The sequence below is a fragment of the Camelus ferus genome, chromosome X (assembly GCF_009834535.1).
Source record: "Camelus ferus isolate YT-003-E chromosome X, BCGSAC_Cfer_1.0, whole genome shotgun sequence".
Taxonomy (NCBI): Eukaryota; Metazoa; Chordata; class Mammalia; order Artiodactyla; family Camelidae; genus Camelus; species Camelus ferus.
In genome coordinates this window covers 92,927,840-92,945,308 of record NC_045732.1, presented here as the reverse complement: position 1 = coordinate 92,945,308, position 17,469 = coordinate 92,927,840, and the positions used below count along the sequence as shown (strand labels likewise).

Genomic DNA, 17,469 nt, shown 5'->3' with positions numbered 1-17,469 from the left:
AGTGGTGTTCCAGGGATGCATAACAGAAGCACCTGGAAGTTAAGGTAGAAATGAGAGGTCAGGTGGGGGGAGAAGAAGCACAGAGGAATATGGGGATGAGGTTAGAGGAGAGCAATCACAGTAGCAATATAATAGTAGCAATATAATAATAACAATAATAATAATTTAACAATGCATCATATGGATCATCTCATGTAATCCTCATAACAACCTCATAATGTAGAGCCTTTATTCTACAGTTGAGAAGACAGGCGGAAGAGATTAAGTGACTTGCCCAAGGTCACACAGCAAGTGAATCGAACCAGGTGCTTACATATTGGGTGATGACAAAGGAAAACGGGGACATGAGTGAGGCCTGGTTTGGCAAGTTTCACAAGATGGTTAGCCCTGACAGGCTTCTGATAAATAGGAGGCTCTCAGATCTCTCCGGTTTCAGTTGGATTTGAGACTGGAGGTGGGAGCTGCTGCTTTGTTGGTTTTCCTTATATCGCTCCATGTGGAAGGATCCAGGCAGTGGCCGGGCCAAGACGTTCTCTCACCTGTGCTCTGCAGAGTGATTGGTGGTGGGGATAGTGGTGTGATTATTAGGTATGCTTTGCCTTTGTGGGCAATATAAAGCCAGGCTGCAGGTGTAAGGTTGAGAGGCAGTTTGTGGGGAAAATGACCTTAATGGAAGACTTCACAGGCTGTGGATTCTGAGAGACCTGAGGCCCAGCAAGGGTCTTTCTGTGAAGGCAGCTCCTTCAGCTTCAAAGCTGTGGCCTGGCTCCTAAAGAAACCTTTCTTTACTGGACACTGAAGGGTTTTCATGCCATGCTTATTGCTCAAGGAAGCTTATGAAGAAGAAAAGGAGACCTTACTGCATACTTCCTTGGGCAGCATTTTAGAGCCTCATGTCAAGATGTTCATATAAAATCCTTTCAAAATTCTAAGGTGGCAAGTACAATCATTAAACATTTAAAGCTTATTATAGTAGGTTACTTATTATAGTAAAATGTATGCTAGACTTGGGTTTCCTGTGTTCTGTGATGCATGTACATTGAGGACCCTTGTAAAATGCACAGAACATTTATGCACAAATTATAGTACAGACAGCATATATGTCTACAACATAAAGGTCCTTTATAACTATTGCATGAATAAATGAAGTTCCTTGTTTCAGTTTTCGGAGAAATTTATTTTGAGGTATTCTTCTTTTATGATATATTGTTTGTTGTAGCAACAATTTATTTGAAGATGAGTTCTGTCAGGAGCAAATCCCCATTAATAGACTTGGGGAAACAATCTGCTTTATAATGATCCCGTTTACAATGCAAAACCAGAAACACACTGCAATGAAAAGTGGGCCCTACTTACGTAAATGTGTAGGTGGGTTATGAATAAAGGTATTAGTGCACACAAACAAAACTAAATACCTCCCTCATTAATACTAATGACCTCACTTGGCATTTGTCATAATTCAGATTCAGTTTCTGTGATTATCAGAGTATATGAAAGTGGATTAAAATATGTATGCACATGTATCTATCTATTCCCAAGCATGTGTGATTTGTCGTAATTAAGATAGAGTCTATAATACTTATAGAATTAAAAGTTAGCCATTATTTCTAGCATTGCAAATAGTCAGCATAATACTTTTTTCAAAAATACTTTTTAGTAAGTCTAAAATTAGTAGGTTCCTCAAAAAGTGCAAGAAATTAGGAAGTCCATCCAGGTTTTATTAATTTAGGGGGTCCATCAAGTTAAATTGTATTTACTAGTGGGATATATAGTTATCTTTATGGTGTTACTATGTATAGATTGAATACAAATTATCTATTTTCACCTACCTCAAACCACTTAACATGAATTGCTTATGGCTGTTACAATGTATTTATGGTTACATGGCAGGCTCCCAGGGTGATGTGAGAGTTGCCAGGAGAGGAAAGCTCTCCTGTTTCATAAGCCTAACAGTGTAGTACTAACTACAGCCTGGGGTTTGGGCTTCAGTTTCGCATGTTCATAAACAATATTTTAAACGTTACAGAGTTGATTGATGTTGGGAATGCGGATTCATGCTCGGGACGTTCACAAGAGACTGATGTATAAAACAGAATGCCATTTTATTAACTTACAAAGACAAACAATTGTTCACGAGGATGTAATTTGAAAATTGCAAATTCCTTCTGGGCAGATCTTTGCGGGGAGCTAAATTATAATCAGAATATTGTTGATACCATAGAATCAAGGCAAGATGAGTTAGTTGTACAATTCAAACACATAATATCGTTTACTATGATTGCTCCAAGCACCCATCTCCCCAATATAGACTAGAGCATTTGCTCCTTGGAGAGACTGGTGTATTTGTTTTACAGATCAGTGCACACCCACCCCACAGCCTGGGTAGTGCCTGTTTAGGTTTTGTATTTTTCTATGCTTTCTTTGCTGATCAAACCCTTTATTCACTCTCCTATAAAAATAAGTAAAAACGTGTTTCTTTAGCTGTTATCTCTCCAATCAGAGTAGTCTAGTATTGACCACCTAGAGGCAATTCTATCATTCAAGGTAAGTACCTCTCTTCATTTATAGCTCAACTTAGAGCTATGTGGTGAGGCAGGGGACAACAACCTAGTGAATAATTCTATGGGGTCACCTCACTGTGGCCAGCGAATACGGTTGACAGATTAAAATACAGGACGCCCAATTAAATTCAGGCAGCAATTTTTTTTTAAGTATAAGTATGTCCCAAATATTGGTTGAGGTATAGTTATGCTAAAAAAAGTATTCATTGTTTATCTGAAATCCTTATGTCCTGTGCAGGGTGTCCTGTATTTTTATTTGCTAAACTTGGCAAGCCCACGAGAACATTAACATGACGTCATGAGGACTACCTAGGTTCACGCTGTAAGCACTAATCCATTCAGTTGTCTTAGGGAACAAAATCCACTCCCACTAAAACATTGTCTAAGTTAACAGTAGGGAGCAACGAAAAACGAGAGAATCTTGACCCTTTGAGGAGCCCGTAGTGACGCAACAGCTTTAAACACTGCCTTGATTGATTGCCCCGCCCCCTCCATTCTTCTCTTCCTGGTACTAGAATGATGGCTCTATCTCTTCCTTCTCAAGTCCCGCCCTTTTAGCTACCCGTTCTGGATAGGGATCGGTAACCCAAAAAGGGCCGGCAAAACCGCCGACGTGTTTAGAGGAGCGGAAGTAGTCAAATTTCACCGAGAACCGTAAAGTGCGGCCGGCTGTCTCCCTTTCCGGAGAACGACAACTGCTCCGACTGTCAGTGCCGGCCTTACTCGTGTAAGGGGATCTGCCGGCCCCTTTCTAATTCAGTATTTCCCCATTTCAGGCCCTTCCCTATCGTCACCCCCTTCACCTTGGATCATGTTCAAGAAGTAAGGACATGCTGTGGCCTCCATCGGCTGCTCACAAAAACGGTGGGGGTGGGGGTGGGGAAGAGGGCGAGAGCAAAGATCCTCTTTCTCTCTGCCCCGACCCTGCCATCCTTACTTCCCTAAGGTTTTCTATAGTATTACGCTCTCACTCGCAACTTGGCAATACTTTTTTAAGCTTTTCAACCCTAATCCTCAATCGGGTTTCGGTCTTCCCACTCTCATTTTCTTTCTCCTTACTACTCTTTCTCTTTTGCCCCCTCTCCCTATCCTATCTGCATTGCTAGGGTTCTACCAATCACATCCTTGCACTGTGATTTGGGGGCATATCCTCTTTATCTGAGAGGAGAGTGCTGCACTCACTGCCATGTGGTTATTAGTTATGAACTGAATAAGGGAAGGCTTGACTTCCTGGGTCATGGGAGTGAAGGAGTCTGGGTGACAGGAAGCAAGCGGCCTGTCATACCTATTGCCTAGCTGCCAGATTAACCTTGTCTTGAAAATCGCGTGATTCCTCCATAGGCTATTCAGTGTAAGGAAGACAAAAATTCTTTGGGAACCTACCTAGTGGGTTTGCCTTCCAGATTTAGTAGACGCCAAAGACAAAGGGGGAACATGGGCAAAGGAAGGTGGGTTTTGTGCATGACATTTTGAGCAAAAATAAATAGGTATCTTAAATACCATCATCGTCATCACATAAAAAAAAATCTCAGTAGATTACATAGCTTAGAAGAGGCTGATTTTCTGTGTTCTATTTGGGTTGGTCTTTTGTATCTCAACGCTTGAGGGTATTTTTGTTTTGTTTTGTATTGCTTTTATTTTTTCACACAGGTTTTGTTATAGGTAGGAATGTGTTTCTTCCTGGGTAGAACTGAGTAAGATTTTCCAGGAAAGGCATATGTGTAGCTGATTACAGATTATACTGTGAAATATGCCTCATATCCTCCCCCTGCTAATTCTGTATATATGACAGTTTATTTTAATATTGCATTAAGACATTGGTTTTGTGCTGGACAGAATAAAAGGGGAATAGTATTTTTTTAACATATTTTTTAACTTAAAAATCTTTTTTTTGTTGTTGTTTGGGGGGGGGCAATTAGGTTTATTTATTTATTTATTTATTTATTTATTTAATGGAGGTACTGAGGATTGACCCCAGGACCTCGTGCATGCTAGGCATGCAGTCTGCCACTGAGCTATAACCCCCTCCTCCCCCGGGAGTAGTATTTTAAAAAACAGTTTATTTCATAAAAATTTAACAAGACCTTTAGCTATTCTGTTACGTTTTCTTAGAAATACCCTTTTTTTCCTTGCAAAAATCATTTGGCAGATTTGATGAAAAAGAAAATGTGTCCAACTGCATCCAATTGAAAACTTCAGTTATAAAGGGTATTAAGAACCAATTGATAGAGCAATTTCCAGATATTGAACCATGGCTTAATCAAATCATGCCTAAGAAAGATCCTGTCAAAATAGTGCGATGGTAAGTCTTTTTTTTTTCTGTGTAAAGCTCAGAGTAGCTGACTATTTATGATTAGATTGCACTCATAATAAATGTAATTATTTTCACATTATGTTTATCTACTTTAAACGAGTAACTTAAGCTTATGAATATTTGTATTTTCAGATTTTTTTATGTTTGTGAACAATGTGGCTTTGTGTACTGATTGTTTTATTAAAGAGTTAATTAAATGTTTTCATTCAGAGTTGGATTTCTTTTGGTTTGTGCTTTAGAGATTTGTTTTATTAATTATCTAACAATAAAGTTAAAATAATGAAATGTGAAATAAAATTGTAGCAAGTCATATTTTTCTTTTTTTGTTTACTGGACTAGTAAGATAGATAAAATAGTTTAAACAGTGTTTCTTTTTTTTAGCCTCTATTGAAAAAAATTTTTAAAAAGCTACACTTTCTCTATATATGCATGTTTCATATTATACATTACTTAAAGGATGTTTGGCATATTCATTTTTGAAAGAAAATATCTAATTTGGTACTTTGTGACATTTGTCTTACAGCCATGAACATATAGAAATCCTTACAGTAAATGGAGAGTTACTATTTTTTAGACAAAGAGAAGGGCCTTTTTATCCAACCCTAAGATTACTTCACAAATGTAAGTCTTGATAGAAAATATGTATTTGGGGATATAGAAAGGCACAAAAGGAGTTGAACATGACTTCTGGTAGTTAACTTATTTATGAGTACTAGGTTACATGGAATATAAAACTAAAATGAATCCCCCTCCCCATCTTGTGGCAAATCTGAAAAATACAGATTCTCTCATTATGCATTCCAGAAAGCTCAAGGAAGAGCATTCATTCATTCATTCATTCAACAAATATATTTTGAACTTTGTGCCAGGCACTGAGCTAGGTTCTGAGAATGTGATAGGAAGCAAAGACAGACATGATCCCTGTCCTAAGAAGCTAATAGTCAAGTTGGAAGAATAGACAACAATTAGATGATTACACAAATATATATTCACAAACTGTGATAAGTGCTGTGAACATTTTCTTTTAAATTTGTTTCCAGATTTGCCTCACAGAGATAATTCTATCTAAGGGAAAGTATGGGCTAATTGTGGGAGACCTAGTTATTGTTAGTTGAGTGCCATGTTCAGGTATTAAGAAACAAAATAATGTTTATTACATACCCACATTTGCATGTTGTTAGATTGAGTACATTACAAAAGAAAACCCAAAGGAAGATGCAATCCTGATGCATGAGAATTTTTCAACTGTGAAGTAAAATTTCTGCCTTTCAAGTCAGTATGTATCTGGCACGTGTGCTTATTTATGGTGAAGCATTATTTCTGAAATGTCAAATGGTGAAGAAAAAAAGGCGTGTGCATAAATAGAAAGAGATAAAGCAAATACAGCAAAGTGTTAATGAACAATTGTTGAATCTAAGACGGTGTCCTGGTGTTTGTTGAACTATTCTTCCAGTTTTTCTATATGTTAAGCATTTTTACAATAAGTTGGAAGAAAAAGATGTTCCTATTTAATAATATTTTGCTGGGAACCAACCTTTTAGAACATCTTAAAGTTATTCTTGTGCAGGAAGCAGGATAATATAGTGGTTAAAAATGTGAACTTGGAGTTAGGCAGATCTGGGCTCAATTCTCAGTACAAGTCACTTTTATCAAATCACTTAACCTGTTTAAGTCTTGTTTCCTTATCTTTAAAAATGGAGACAATTGTATATTACATCTCCCCTGGTTGTAAGGCTTAAATGAGTTAGTAACACACTTATAATGCACCTAACAATGCCTGCAACATAGTAAGTGCTCAACATACCATAGCCATTATTACAATGTAGCTATTCAATAAATGACCACTACTACTACTTATCGTCATTGTCATGGTCAGGGTCATCGTCATCATTATCATCATCATTATTATTAAAGGGCAGATATTAAAGTGGATGGAAATCTAGAAAAAATTATGGCTTTTAAGCACATTCATTCATTCACATTTCTTTCTTCCAGTGAGATGTTTAGTTTCTAGTATTGATAGGAAAAAGACTTATTTGTTCTCTGACTAGTGGAAGGGCTAGTGGTAAGACATTAAAGTGAATACATTTACCAATTATTGTTATTCCTAGAGAGCCCTGAGAGGCCAAAAAGTTTTTCTCACAGTTATTGTTTTAAATCTTTCAGAGATTATTTAATTGTTAGGTTATAAATTATTAGTAAACACACAAATACATTTTTTAAGATTATGAAAGGAAAGGAATGCATGTTCATTCTAGAGATTTGGAAAATACAGAAATAAAATCACCTGTATTCCCATGACATAGAGATAACCACCCTTAATATGTCAGTGTGCTTCCAGTTATTTCCTGTATTGTGTGTGTATGTCTGTGTGTGTGCAGATATGTAAATGTATAATTTTTTCCTTTTTAAATTGGGCTCTTTGTTATATAGTTTTTTTTAATTAGTTGACTTTTTTAGAGTAGTTTTAGGTTTACAGAAAAAAAAATGAACAGAGGGTACAGAGTTCCCATATACTTCCTTCCTATGCCTCCCTTATTATTAACATCCTGCATTGGTGTGCTTCATTTTTTATAATTGATGAACCAATATTGATACATTATTATAATTAACCAAAGTCCATAGTTACATTAGGGTTCATTCTTTGTGTTGTACATTCTGTGGGTTTTGTCAATTGCATAATGTCATGTATGCACTGTTATAGTATCTTACACAATAGTTTCACTGCTCCAAAAATCCTCTGTGCTCTACCTATTTATCCCTCCCACCTCCCCCTCTCCTCCAGCCCTTAGCAACCACTGATCTTTTTGGCAGTTCTTTATTCTGCTTTTTTCACTTAAGATATATTATGAACACTTCTTGGGGTATTACATATTCTCCAAACATGGTTCTATTATATAGATATTTTTAGACATACCGTAAGTCATTTAGCTCTTACTTTATTATTGGACCTTTAGGTTGATTCTACTTTATTTCTATTATAAATATTAGTACTGTAATGAATATCTTTCTACCTAAATATATTGTGCATCTCTCATTTTTTTCTTAGGATAAAGTCCTAAAAGTAGAATTACTGAGTCAAAGAGTTTGACCTTTTCAAGACTCTTGGTACATGTTGCCAAGTAGTCCTAAAGAAAGGTTGTACCCATTTATAAGCCTTCTAGTAGTATATGGGAAAGTCAATTTTCCTACACTCTTTGGTAGCATCGGAAATTACTTAAAAATATATATCAATTTGATAGGTGAAGGAGGGTGTTTCAGTTTCATTTTACATCCATCAGAGTACTGCAGTTTGGGGAAATATTTGTTGATGTCCTTTGCTTTTCCTGTTGAGTCATTAGTCTTATTAACTTATATAATGTATTTCTTTTCTTCTAGATCCTTTTATCCTGCCACACCAGCAGGTTGATAAGGGAGCCATCAAATTTGTACTCAGTGGAGCAAATATCATGTGTCCAGGCTTAACTTCTCCTGGAGCTAAACTTTACCCTGCTGCAGTAGATACGATTGTTGTATCCTTCCCAGGCTGTAACTGTTGAAAAAATGTGTTCATTGTATTCTTGTTATTACTGAAAGATCTACCATCTAAGAGAACATTAGATGTACTTTTTTGGAGATTACTGTTACTGTTGTCTCATGCTTTTTTGGTTACATTTGAAGATGTGGGAAGCAACATTATTTCTTGAGGCTAAATTATGTCCCATTTTAGAAGTTAAATGAGAACAAGTAATGAAAGGGTCCCAGCTACATTTCAGCTCAGTTAGGCCCAATGTTATTAGGTGCAGGATCCAGTATAAAACTATTGATTTTTAATGGAGAGGATATATATGATGTGATTGGATCTCTTATTTGGACATCATACTGCTACTTTTACGTTTGACTTACCCTAGATACACTGGAGTAAAAGCACTCAAAAGGGAAAAGATCTTAGGCACCAGGTAGAATGTTAGAAGTGAGTAGTAGGAAATATTGGCAATCCCCAACTTTTATTTTAAAATAAAAGTTCATTTTTAAGTTGGCTGTTTGGGCCTCAGAATATGTTTTCTCAAGGAGAAATGTTAAAGCTGCAGACAGTCCTTAAGGATCTATTCAGCACATGATGTAGCTGAATAATTCTGCATTATTTCTATTTCTGCAGTGCTGTTTCAGTTATATTCTAGATTAAATAGTTTTTTTCCCTCAGTTTATTTGTGAACATGAAACCCAGTGATGAATTATCATCTTGATGACCAAAAAGGAGAAAATGTTCTGCGTAACAGTGAACTAAAATTGATGGGAACACAAAGGGCGGAGGTGGGGATACTATATCTGTGTTCAGGAAAACTGACAGTCTGACAGTTTAAAAAAATCTTTTTCTTTCTTTCTTTCTTCCTTCCTTCCTTTCTTTTCTTTTCTTTTCTTTTTCTTTTTCTTTTTTTTCTTTTCTTTTCTTTTTCTTGGCCAAGAGAGGGGCAAGTAAAAACTCACATAAAATAAGAAGAAAATATAAAGATAGGGAATATTTATTTACCATAAAGAGTTGAAATCAGTACAGACTGTAGTCAAGACTGCTTACTTCATACCCTCCTGTCAGTAAGATGACATTTTAAAATCATTCCATAGTGAGCAACTTTGTTCTTTCTTCCCCAGCTACCCATCTTCTCCAACTTTGTGGGATCATTAACTTGGAGACAATGCTCAAGGGCTGCATCTGTTGTCAAATGCAAGTTCATATGCCTGATGCACAGTGAGGCCAAACAAACCAAAACATAGGAGTTTGGAGCAGAGAAAGGTTTACTGCAGAGCCAAGCAATGAGAATGGATAGCTTGATCTCAAAAAACTCAAACTGCTAGATTAAATAGTTTTTTGTTAACTAGTCTGGACAGGAAGGCATCTTCTTGTTTATCATAGATCTGGCCATTTGCTTCTCATTGAGAAAAGGAACCATACTTGGTAGGAATAGGGAAATCACTGTGGAGTGGGAAGGCCAGTAGGGTGAGTTTAAGAGTGTGTCCTGTGCTCAAAAGGAGGGTGTCCTCTCTTGTGGCAGTTATATCTAAGGGGTAGTGTAAGTTGTATGTTTATATCTTAGGAACAGTTTGTATTGACATAGATACTGGTCATATAATAGGTGCTCAAATATTTGTGGAACACTGAATGAATGAATGAATTGAACACCAATGGAGAAAAGTAATCTGTGAGGACAGGTTACCTTTTGTGTTTATGATTTGTTTAAGTTTTTTAAGTTTATAGTTCTGGAGTTTCCCTTAAGTGGAAAATTTTCCTAGTATCTAGCGTTTACTTTTAAAATAATCTTTATTTTGAAGTAATTGTAGAATTTTTGAAAGTTGCAATACTCATACAGAGAGATACTGTATACCCTTGAAGCTTTACTTTTTTAAAAAAAAATGTACTGCAGTATTTAACATTCTAGACACTTCAAATGATAACCAAGAACATTCTGGTTATTCTGGATAGATTGAAACTTACACCGGGCTCTTAAAGATAGATTGGATATATAATTATTGTTTTAATGTGTCCTTTATATAAAGCCACCATTTAGTGATTAAAGCACTAGAACAACTGATATTTATTTCAGTTTTAATATTTATATGCAAGAAATTTTATCTCCTTTTTTGCATGTCATCTTCTTCCTCTTCTCCTTTTGTTGGCATTGGGTTATATAGTATTAACATTTGACTTAAAGACCAAGAATGGTGATTAGATTCATTCATTTAGCATTTATTGAGTTTTTGCAGTGTGCCCATAGATTCTGCTAGGTCCCTGCCCTCAAGGAGTTAATGGTCTAGGCGAGGATGCAAATTGGTTTCAAAGTGGCTTAAGTAGTAACATGACATCCCCTCTCCAAACTATTTCGATTGATAAATAGTTTTCTTAGCTGTGTGTTTTCAGGCAATCATGGCAGAAGGAAAACAGCATGCTCTGTGTGTTGGAGTCATGAAGATGTCTGCAGAAGATATGTAAGTTTCTCACATTAGGCCCTCTTAGCTTTTGAGATATAGGTAACTTATGCAGGAAGCATCAGAATTACAGGTGAAATTTGCTCTCATTCATACCACATCTTACAAATATTTAAGCATAGAAGCCTCATTTCTGATTTTTCCTAGCACTAAAGAAGCCATTGAAACCGATTTTATCTCTGGGATTGCGTTCTTTCTTAAGCACTCTGAAAAGAACCCGTGTGCCAATACAGCTGTTTTATATATATGTGTGTGGTACTTTAGGAACTTTTAAATTTAGTGTGATTTAAATTAGGTGTGGGGAAAGATGTTTGGCTGCTAGTTTTTAAAACAGTGACGTAATTCAGCACCACACTGTATTCATCTTATTATTTTGACCTGGTGGTGTAAAATATTAAGGAAATATTAAAGATATGTTGCCAAAATATAGTCAATATACTTAAAAACATTGCAACTCATCTGATTAAATTATTCCTACTAATTTTATTTCAGAGCTAATTATAACACTTTGATATTCTCCTGGTATGGTGACATCATTAATCTGTTTCTGTAGACCCACTAGTTAGATCACTAGAATCACTTTAAGACATTAACTGCAGCAGAGTAATGTAGTTTAATATAGATGATAATGTTAGTGTAATATAAATAAATTTCCTACATGTGGCTCAATAATTGGAAAATAGCAGTGCACCCTGAATTATATTTACCATGAGTAGGCCTATAGAAATACGTAACAATATGTTTATGTGCTTTATTCCTTCTGCAGTGAGAAAGTCAACAAAGGAATTGGCATTGAAAATATCCATTATTTAAATGATGGGCTGTGGCATATGAAGACATATAAATGAGCCTCAGAAGGAATGTGCTTGGGCTAAATATGGATATTGTGCTGTATCTGTGTTTGTGTCTGTGTCACAGCATGAAGATAATACCTCTGTGGTTATGCTGAATAAATTAAACAGATGCTAAACTTCTGTTAGCTTCAAAGATTATTTTAGTTTTTCTTAAACTCCAGCTAAATTTGGGTAACAAACTTAGACATTAAAAGGTATCTGGTAAGTAACCAAACTCAGACAACTTAATGTTCTTTCTTAGGCTAATGATGTAAGATGAAGGGCAAGACTCAGTAAGTGAACTTGCCAGTGTGTGGCTGATCCCGCAGAGAATCTGACTACTTAATGGGGCTGGAAGCTAGATTGGGATTTTTATCCCATTACCCCAGGGCACCTAGAAGTGTCCCTTCTCTTTTGTGTGTTTTTTGTTTGTGTTGTTTAACTTTTCATTATGGAAAATTCTGAACATATACAGAAGTATGGGGAGAACAGTATAATGGACCTTTTCTGTATCCATCACCCAGTTTTAATTCATGGCCAGTATTATTTATCTATGTCTCACTCAACTTCTTCCCACCCTACTCCCTGATTATTTTGAAGCAAATCCCAGGTATATCATTTCACCCATAATTACCTTGATATGTATCTTTAAAAGATAAGTGTTTTTTAAAAAAGCATAACCACAATATCATTATCACACCTAAAAAATTTAACTGTTTCTTAATATGGTCAAATATCTGGACTGTGTTCAAATGTGTGACAAATGGACTTAACCGTTTCTCTTTTTAATTTTTTTTAACTGTTGGTTTGCTTGAAATTGGTATCTGACACAGTCCATATATTGCATTTGGTTGTTACTTATTTAAGTCTCTTTTAATCTATCAGTTCTACCTTCTTTAAATTAATTATTTAAGAAATTCTAGTTGTTTTGTCTTACAGAGTTTCCTCCCACATTCTGGATTTTGTTGATTGTATCACCATAAAGTAATTTAACTTGTTTTTATGCCCCTGGATAGCCTGTAAACAGATAGGCTTGATCAGATTCAGGTTCAATTTATTTAATGCCCTCTCTTGAAGCTGGGTAAAATCATACTACACAGATGCCTATAACTTCCAGATTTGGGTCCCCACAGTATTCCCTAAAGAATGTGTAGCACCTATCATAAGTGGCATATGAAGGCCCTGGACCTACTTCAGTAAGAATAGTCAGCTGTTTTGAGAGTTAAATGAATGGTTATGAATTTATATAAGTAAAAACAGGCCTTTCTTCCTAATAACATTGCTGTTACACTATGTCTCAGCCATCTTCATTTGGTTGTTTACAAATAGATGACATGTGATTTTATTTTTCAGATGGATACAGACATTCACAAGATTGTGGTGACCTGTGTTACAGTTAGAAGTTGGTGAGAAAGGTGAGGGTGGATAGTAAAAAGAGAAAAACCATTTGGCTGGCTGTTGCAGCTGGGCTTCCCAAGATACAGTATAGGTGAAGGGTAGAGATCCAGGGTCTGACTCAGATTGAAAAACTATTTCCCACTAACAAAACCTGTAAGACTTGGAGATTCCCACGTTAGAATGTAAATGTATTAATTTATGGTGATACATCTGCTTAGGGGAAACAATCAGTAAACAGGAAGTTTCTTGGTGAACATGGATACGAGTGAAGGAAGGTTGGTAATTTGGGGGGAATATTTAATCTGGGCTGGGGTAAGGCTTGGAGAATTTTTCCTGCTTCATCATTAATTAGAATGCTTATGTCTGCCAAAATCTTTCTTTCCTATAGCCCAGAGAGGTGCCCTGATATTTTACTTCCTATGTCCTTTTTAAGTTCTATGTAGAATATTTTCCTTTGTTATGATGGTTATATTCTATGACTTACCATATTATTATATTGTATTATTTATTCCTGGTAGATAAAAGTATAAATAATCTCACCAGTAACACAATTATAAATTATCTTTGAGGGTAGGTTTCTTCAACAGATAGTCTCTTTTATGCTGACTTACTAGTTTCAAATTTAGATGTCTCCCCATTTAGGGGAGAGGCACCCTATTCAACGCTTTATAATCTTAAAAAGAGAATATTTAAGTCATTTATGTCAAAACGAAACTTTGAACCTTTAATTTTGGTATTAAGACAATGTTAATGACCAAGATTGGCTATGGAGTGTTAGCAATGAAAAACAAAGCACACACAACATACTAGAGAAGTTTTAATTGCCTGATTTCTGAAATAATTTATCCACATTTCTAACGACTGTTACGGGGGGTGTAGGGAACACTTTAAAGATATTCAGCATCATCTGTGCTTGTTTCTCTACTGTGTCCAGGTATATTGACTTTGTTGCCTTGGTAATGTGGACTAAATACGTATGTTTCCTGCTTCCGCTGGGTCTGAGGCCTCAGGTCACAGAGTTAATCAGGGGTGTCAGTCTGCACGTGGGAGCCTGTTCAGGTTCTAAATGTTATTAGGTCACGCAGGGAAGCCAATTCAGAGGTTAAACTAGCAGATAGCTCAGTCTCTTTATGCACTATGCTTAAAGGAAACTTAGTTTACCCACATTCCTTAGAGTAGGAATACAAGGAGAGCCTGTTTTCTTACAGGCAGTGTGTCTTCAGTTATTCTCAATTTCAGAATTAATTTTGTGTCAAGCCAACTGACAATCTAGCCATTTTTGTGTATCTGATACACTTTTACTCAGCCAAGGTTAGTTCAGCTCAGTGGACTTTTATTGAACATCTAGGTTTTAGGTGTGTGGCACAAAGATGAATAATACACTAGTGACCTTTGCCATTAAGGAGCTTCCAGTCTAGTGAGTAAATTTACATTTGAAAAAATTTGGGTAATGGTAATAGCCCAATACCAATTTATAAAGCCAGTAGGAAGTTACTAATACTTTTCTAATTTCAGTCATCAAAATTTGTAAATTATACATGAACAAAATATAAAAATATTCCATAGATTGTATCCAATGTGAGGTTAAAAAAATCCAGATGTCTTAGAGTTGCAATTCAGTATTCCAGCTCAGATGGTTGTCCCATTGTGCAGTAATATAAAGGCCAGATCAGCCCTCTTCTAGCTGACTATTATAGTGGTTTGGTGGTATTCTGTTGGCAGCTGCATTTTCCTTTTTTTTTTTCTTAAATATATTCTGGACCCAAAACAAGCAGCTGGATTTATCACAGGGGTAGCCATGAACATTTCTAGTTTCTGTTAGTCTCCAAGCAGAAAGTCAAATGACATGTCAATGATTATATCCAGCCAAGCTCCCCCTGCAAGTAAAATCAGCTACTTGAGGTTAGAGTATTTCTAAGCATAGTACTTCAGAAGATAAAAGAATGGCAAATGACCAAATTTGTAGAGGTATTTCATTATAATAAATACTTCACTTTTTTGTTGTTCATGAGAATATTAAAAAAGTAGCAATTATCTATTAATGGGAATATGAAATGAATGTATGCCCAAACAAAATGTGGTAAATATTTTAACTTTGTTTACCTAGGTTCCTTAATTTTGAGAATATATCTCTCAAGGCTGTTCAGGAAATTCAAAATCTTCCAATTTCTAAAGGAATATCTACTAAAACTGATTTATAATGAGAGGAAAAAATGTGTGCATCCTATGTCAATAGCCATCATTTCTGAGTTCTCAAGCAGAATTAGGCCATTAAAATATATTTTGAAAGCCCTTCAGAACACATATATTTAGTATGTTATTCATTGTATTAAGGCAGTAAAAATTAGATTAAATAATATTCTTAATATATTAGTCGCTCAGCCATAGTTCCTAAAGAAATCATGCCTGTCAACATGGAGACTGATGCATGTAAATGTATACTGTGTATTATATGTTTTTACATGTTGTATGTATACTTTATACTTTTTTAATAGGTGAAAGAATGAGTAGATATAATGAACTATAACATTAATGTGTTTAATACTGTATTAAAACTAATTAAGTACTTGTAAAGGACTACAACTCCATCAGAATAGGAGTGAATGAACGGGATTGAAAACCAGTTTTAAAATCTATGCTGAGACTGTTAAGACTGGTTGGTTGGTTGGTTTAGGAGGCTGGCCTCTTGGAGAATGTAATGTATATATGGAAAGAGATATGGGAGATGATTTACTGGAATTTATCCTAATAATATCATGTTCATTAGAACAGGTCACGGGGAGGAAAAATACATTTTAAAAAATCTAAGCTAATTAGTACTATTAATATTTGCCTCTTGGAGTGAAAAATTAAACACCAGATTTTATCCCTGAACAATTTGAGAAACAAGAGATCAATTAGTGAAATAATTCTACTTAAAGCTCTGGTTGTTACAGAGAATGATATGCCTTACTATTGTCTAATTCTAGTTAAATGGATTATCTTCTATATTCAAAATTTTTAATCTCATTTTAAAAATAAAACAAATCATGATTTCCACATCATAGTTTTTATTGCTCTTCTTGTTCCATTCCCCAATTTTAAAATACTTTAATTTTAGCCAATATGTGAATATAGGGCACTTCTAAGGCATAATCATTTACTTCACTCCCTTCAAGTTCATTGTAAATGTTCTCAAAACTTTATCATGGGGGGGAAACCCTAAGTTTAAAATGTACAAAGATTTACTTTTAGTGTTTTATCACAAGACTTGATTGTCCATGATAACTATTAACTTTCTTTTAATCTATGGTGAAATAAGTAATTTCTTCTGATTTTCACAAGCATGTGAGCAAAAGTCTGTGTTTTAAGCAATAAATCATTTAAACACTTGCCTAGAGAAAGTGCCATTTCTCCAAACATATGCCTTGAATACAAATCAAATTCAGTTACCTTTTTGTCTCAAGGAAAGCCATACTGGGGAGACTTTCAAGGTTGGGCAATCCATTTTTATTCTTACCAACTTCTGTTTCCAATGGGGACACTTTCTGTCTTTGTCCCCAAATGCTAGGATTGTCCTATACTGATGCATGATGAAGCCCTAAGGCTTGGAAACTTGCAAACCAATAAGATGATTTTGTGATGAAACTGCATGTTAGATTGATACTATTAATAGCCCTTGAATGAGCTTAAATTTGAGACAACTTTTAAAAGCAGCATGCTGTGGGCATCTGATGTGAACCCCCTCACAGCCTGCCCTCCACCTCTTCCCCTGTGTCATCACTCCCAACTCAAAGGACAAAAAAAAAAAAAAAAAGCAGCATGCACTTTCTTCTAGTTTTGTTTCTCTATCAGTGGGGCGTGAAATGTGTTTCTGCATACCGGATTTTTAACAAATTTTTAGTTTCCCATGATCTGAAAGATGTTGTATGCACTTCTTAGTCTGAATGCTATTTTCTTCAGTTCTAATGCTGCCTCATTCAGAATTCATTTTTTAAAGCCAAAATTCACTGTTCACTTAAACATCTGGATTAAATTGGGCAGGGTGAGGAGGATGAGAGGAGAGTCCTTTGTGCCCTGTAGGCTCTGGACAGCTTTCTTAGAGAGTTGACTTATCCAGGATTAGGAAAAAGTATGCTTTTGCATGACTAAGATCTTTCTAAAGTTTGCTTGTGTAAGCATTTTAGATTTAAGAAAGTTCAACCTGAAATGCATTTGAATACAGAGTAGAAAGAGTTTCATTTAGTGGGATAACAGCAATCTAACCCTTCAAATTAATGTCTATCTCCTAAATAGCTTTTGAAAAAGCACGTGACTGGAAACTATTTTTCACTGGCAATGCTTTATACTGTTTAAAAAATAGTAAGAGGTAAAATGTAGTAAAAACTTGAACACTTATACTGCACTTATTTATTTTGTGTTT

General features: G+C 35.5%; 1 protein-coding gene across 2 annotated transcripts; it reads left to right on the top strand.

Moving 5' to 3' along the window:
* Nucleotides 1–3,041: 3,041 nt before the first annotated feature.
* MCTS1 (MCTS1 re-initiation and release factor) lies at nt 3,042–16,863 on the top strand. Of its 2 annotated transcripts, none has more exons than XM_006189361.3 (6): nt 3,042–3,383; nt 4,711–4,863; nt 5,399–5,496; nt 8,254–8,387; nt 10,769–10,836; nt 11,603–16,863. In XM_006189361.3, exons 1-6 carry the CDS (start codon nt 3,373–3,375, stop codon nt 11,682–11,684), a joined length of 546 nt encoding a protein of 181 aa, XP_006189423.1. In that variant the 5' UTR covers nt 3,042–3,372; the 3' UTR covers nt 11,685–16,863. The 2 variants fall into 2 exon arrangements, with proteins under 2 accessions (XP_006189423.1, XP_006189422.1); XM_006189360.3 differs by lacking the exon at nt 3,042–3,383 and adding an exon at nt 3,903–4,009.
* Nucleotides 16,864–17,469: the final 606 nt, after the last annotated feature.

What these genes read in the sequence shown, in the direction of transcription:
- MCTS1 (XM_006189360.3), top strand. An exon ending in CCTGTCAAAATAGTGCGATG is followed by an intron (nt 4,864 to 5,398) that starts GTAAGTCTTTTT and finishes TTTGTCTTACAG; the next exon opens with CCATGAACATATAGAAATCC. An exon ending in CCTAAGATTACTTCACAAAT is followed by an intron (nt 5,497 to 8,253) that starts GTAAGTCTTGAT and finishes CTTTTCTTCTAG; the next exon opens with ATCCTTTTATCCTGCCACAC.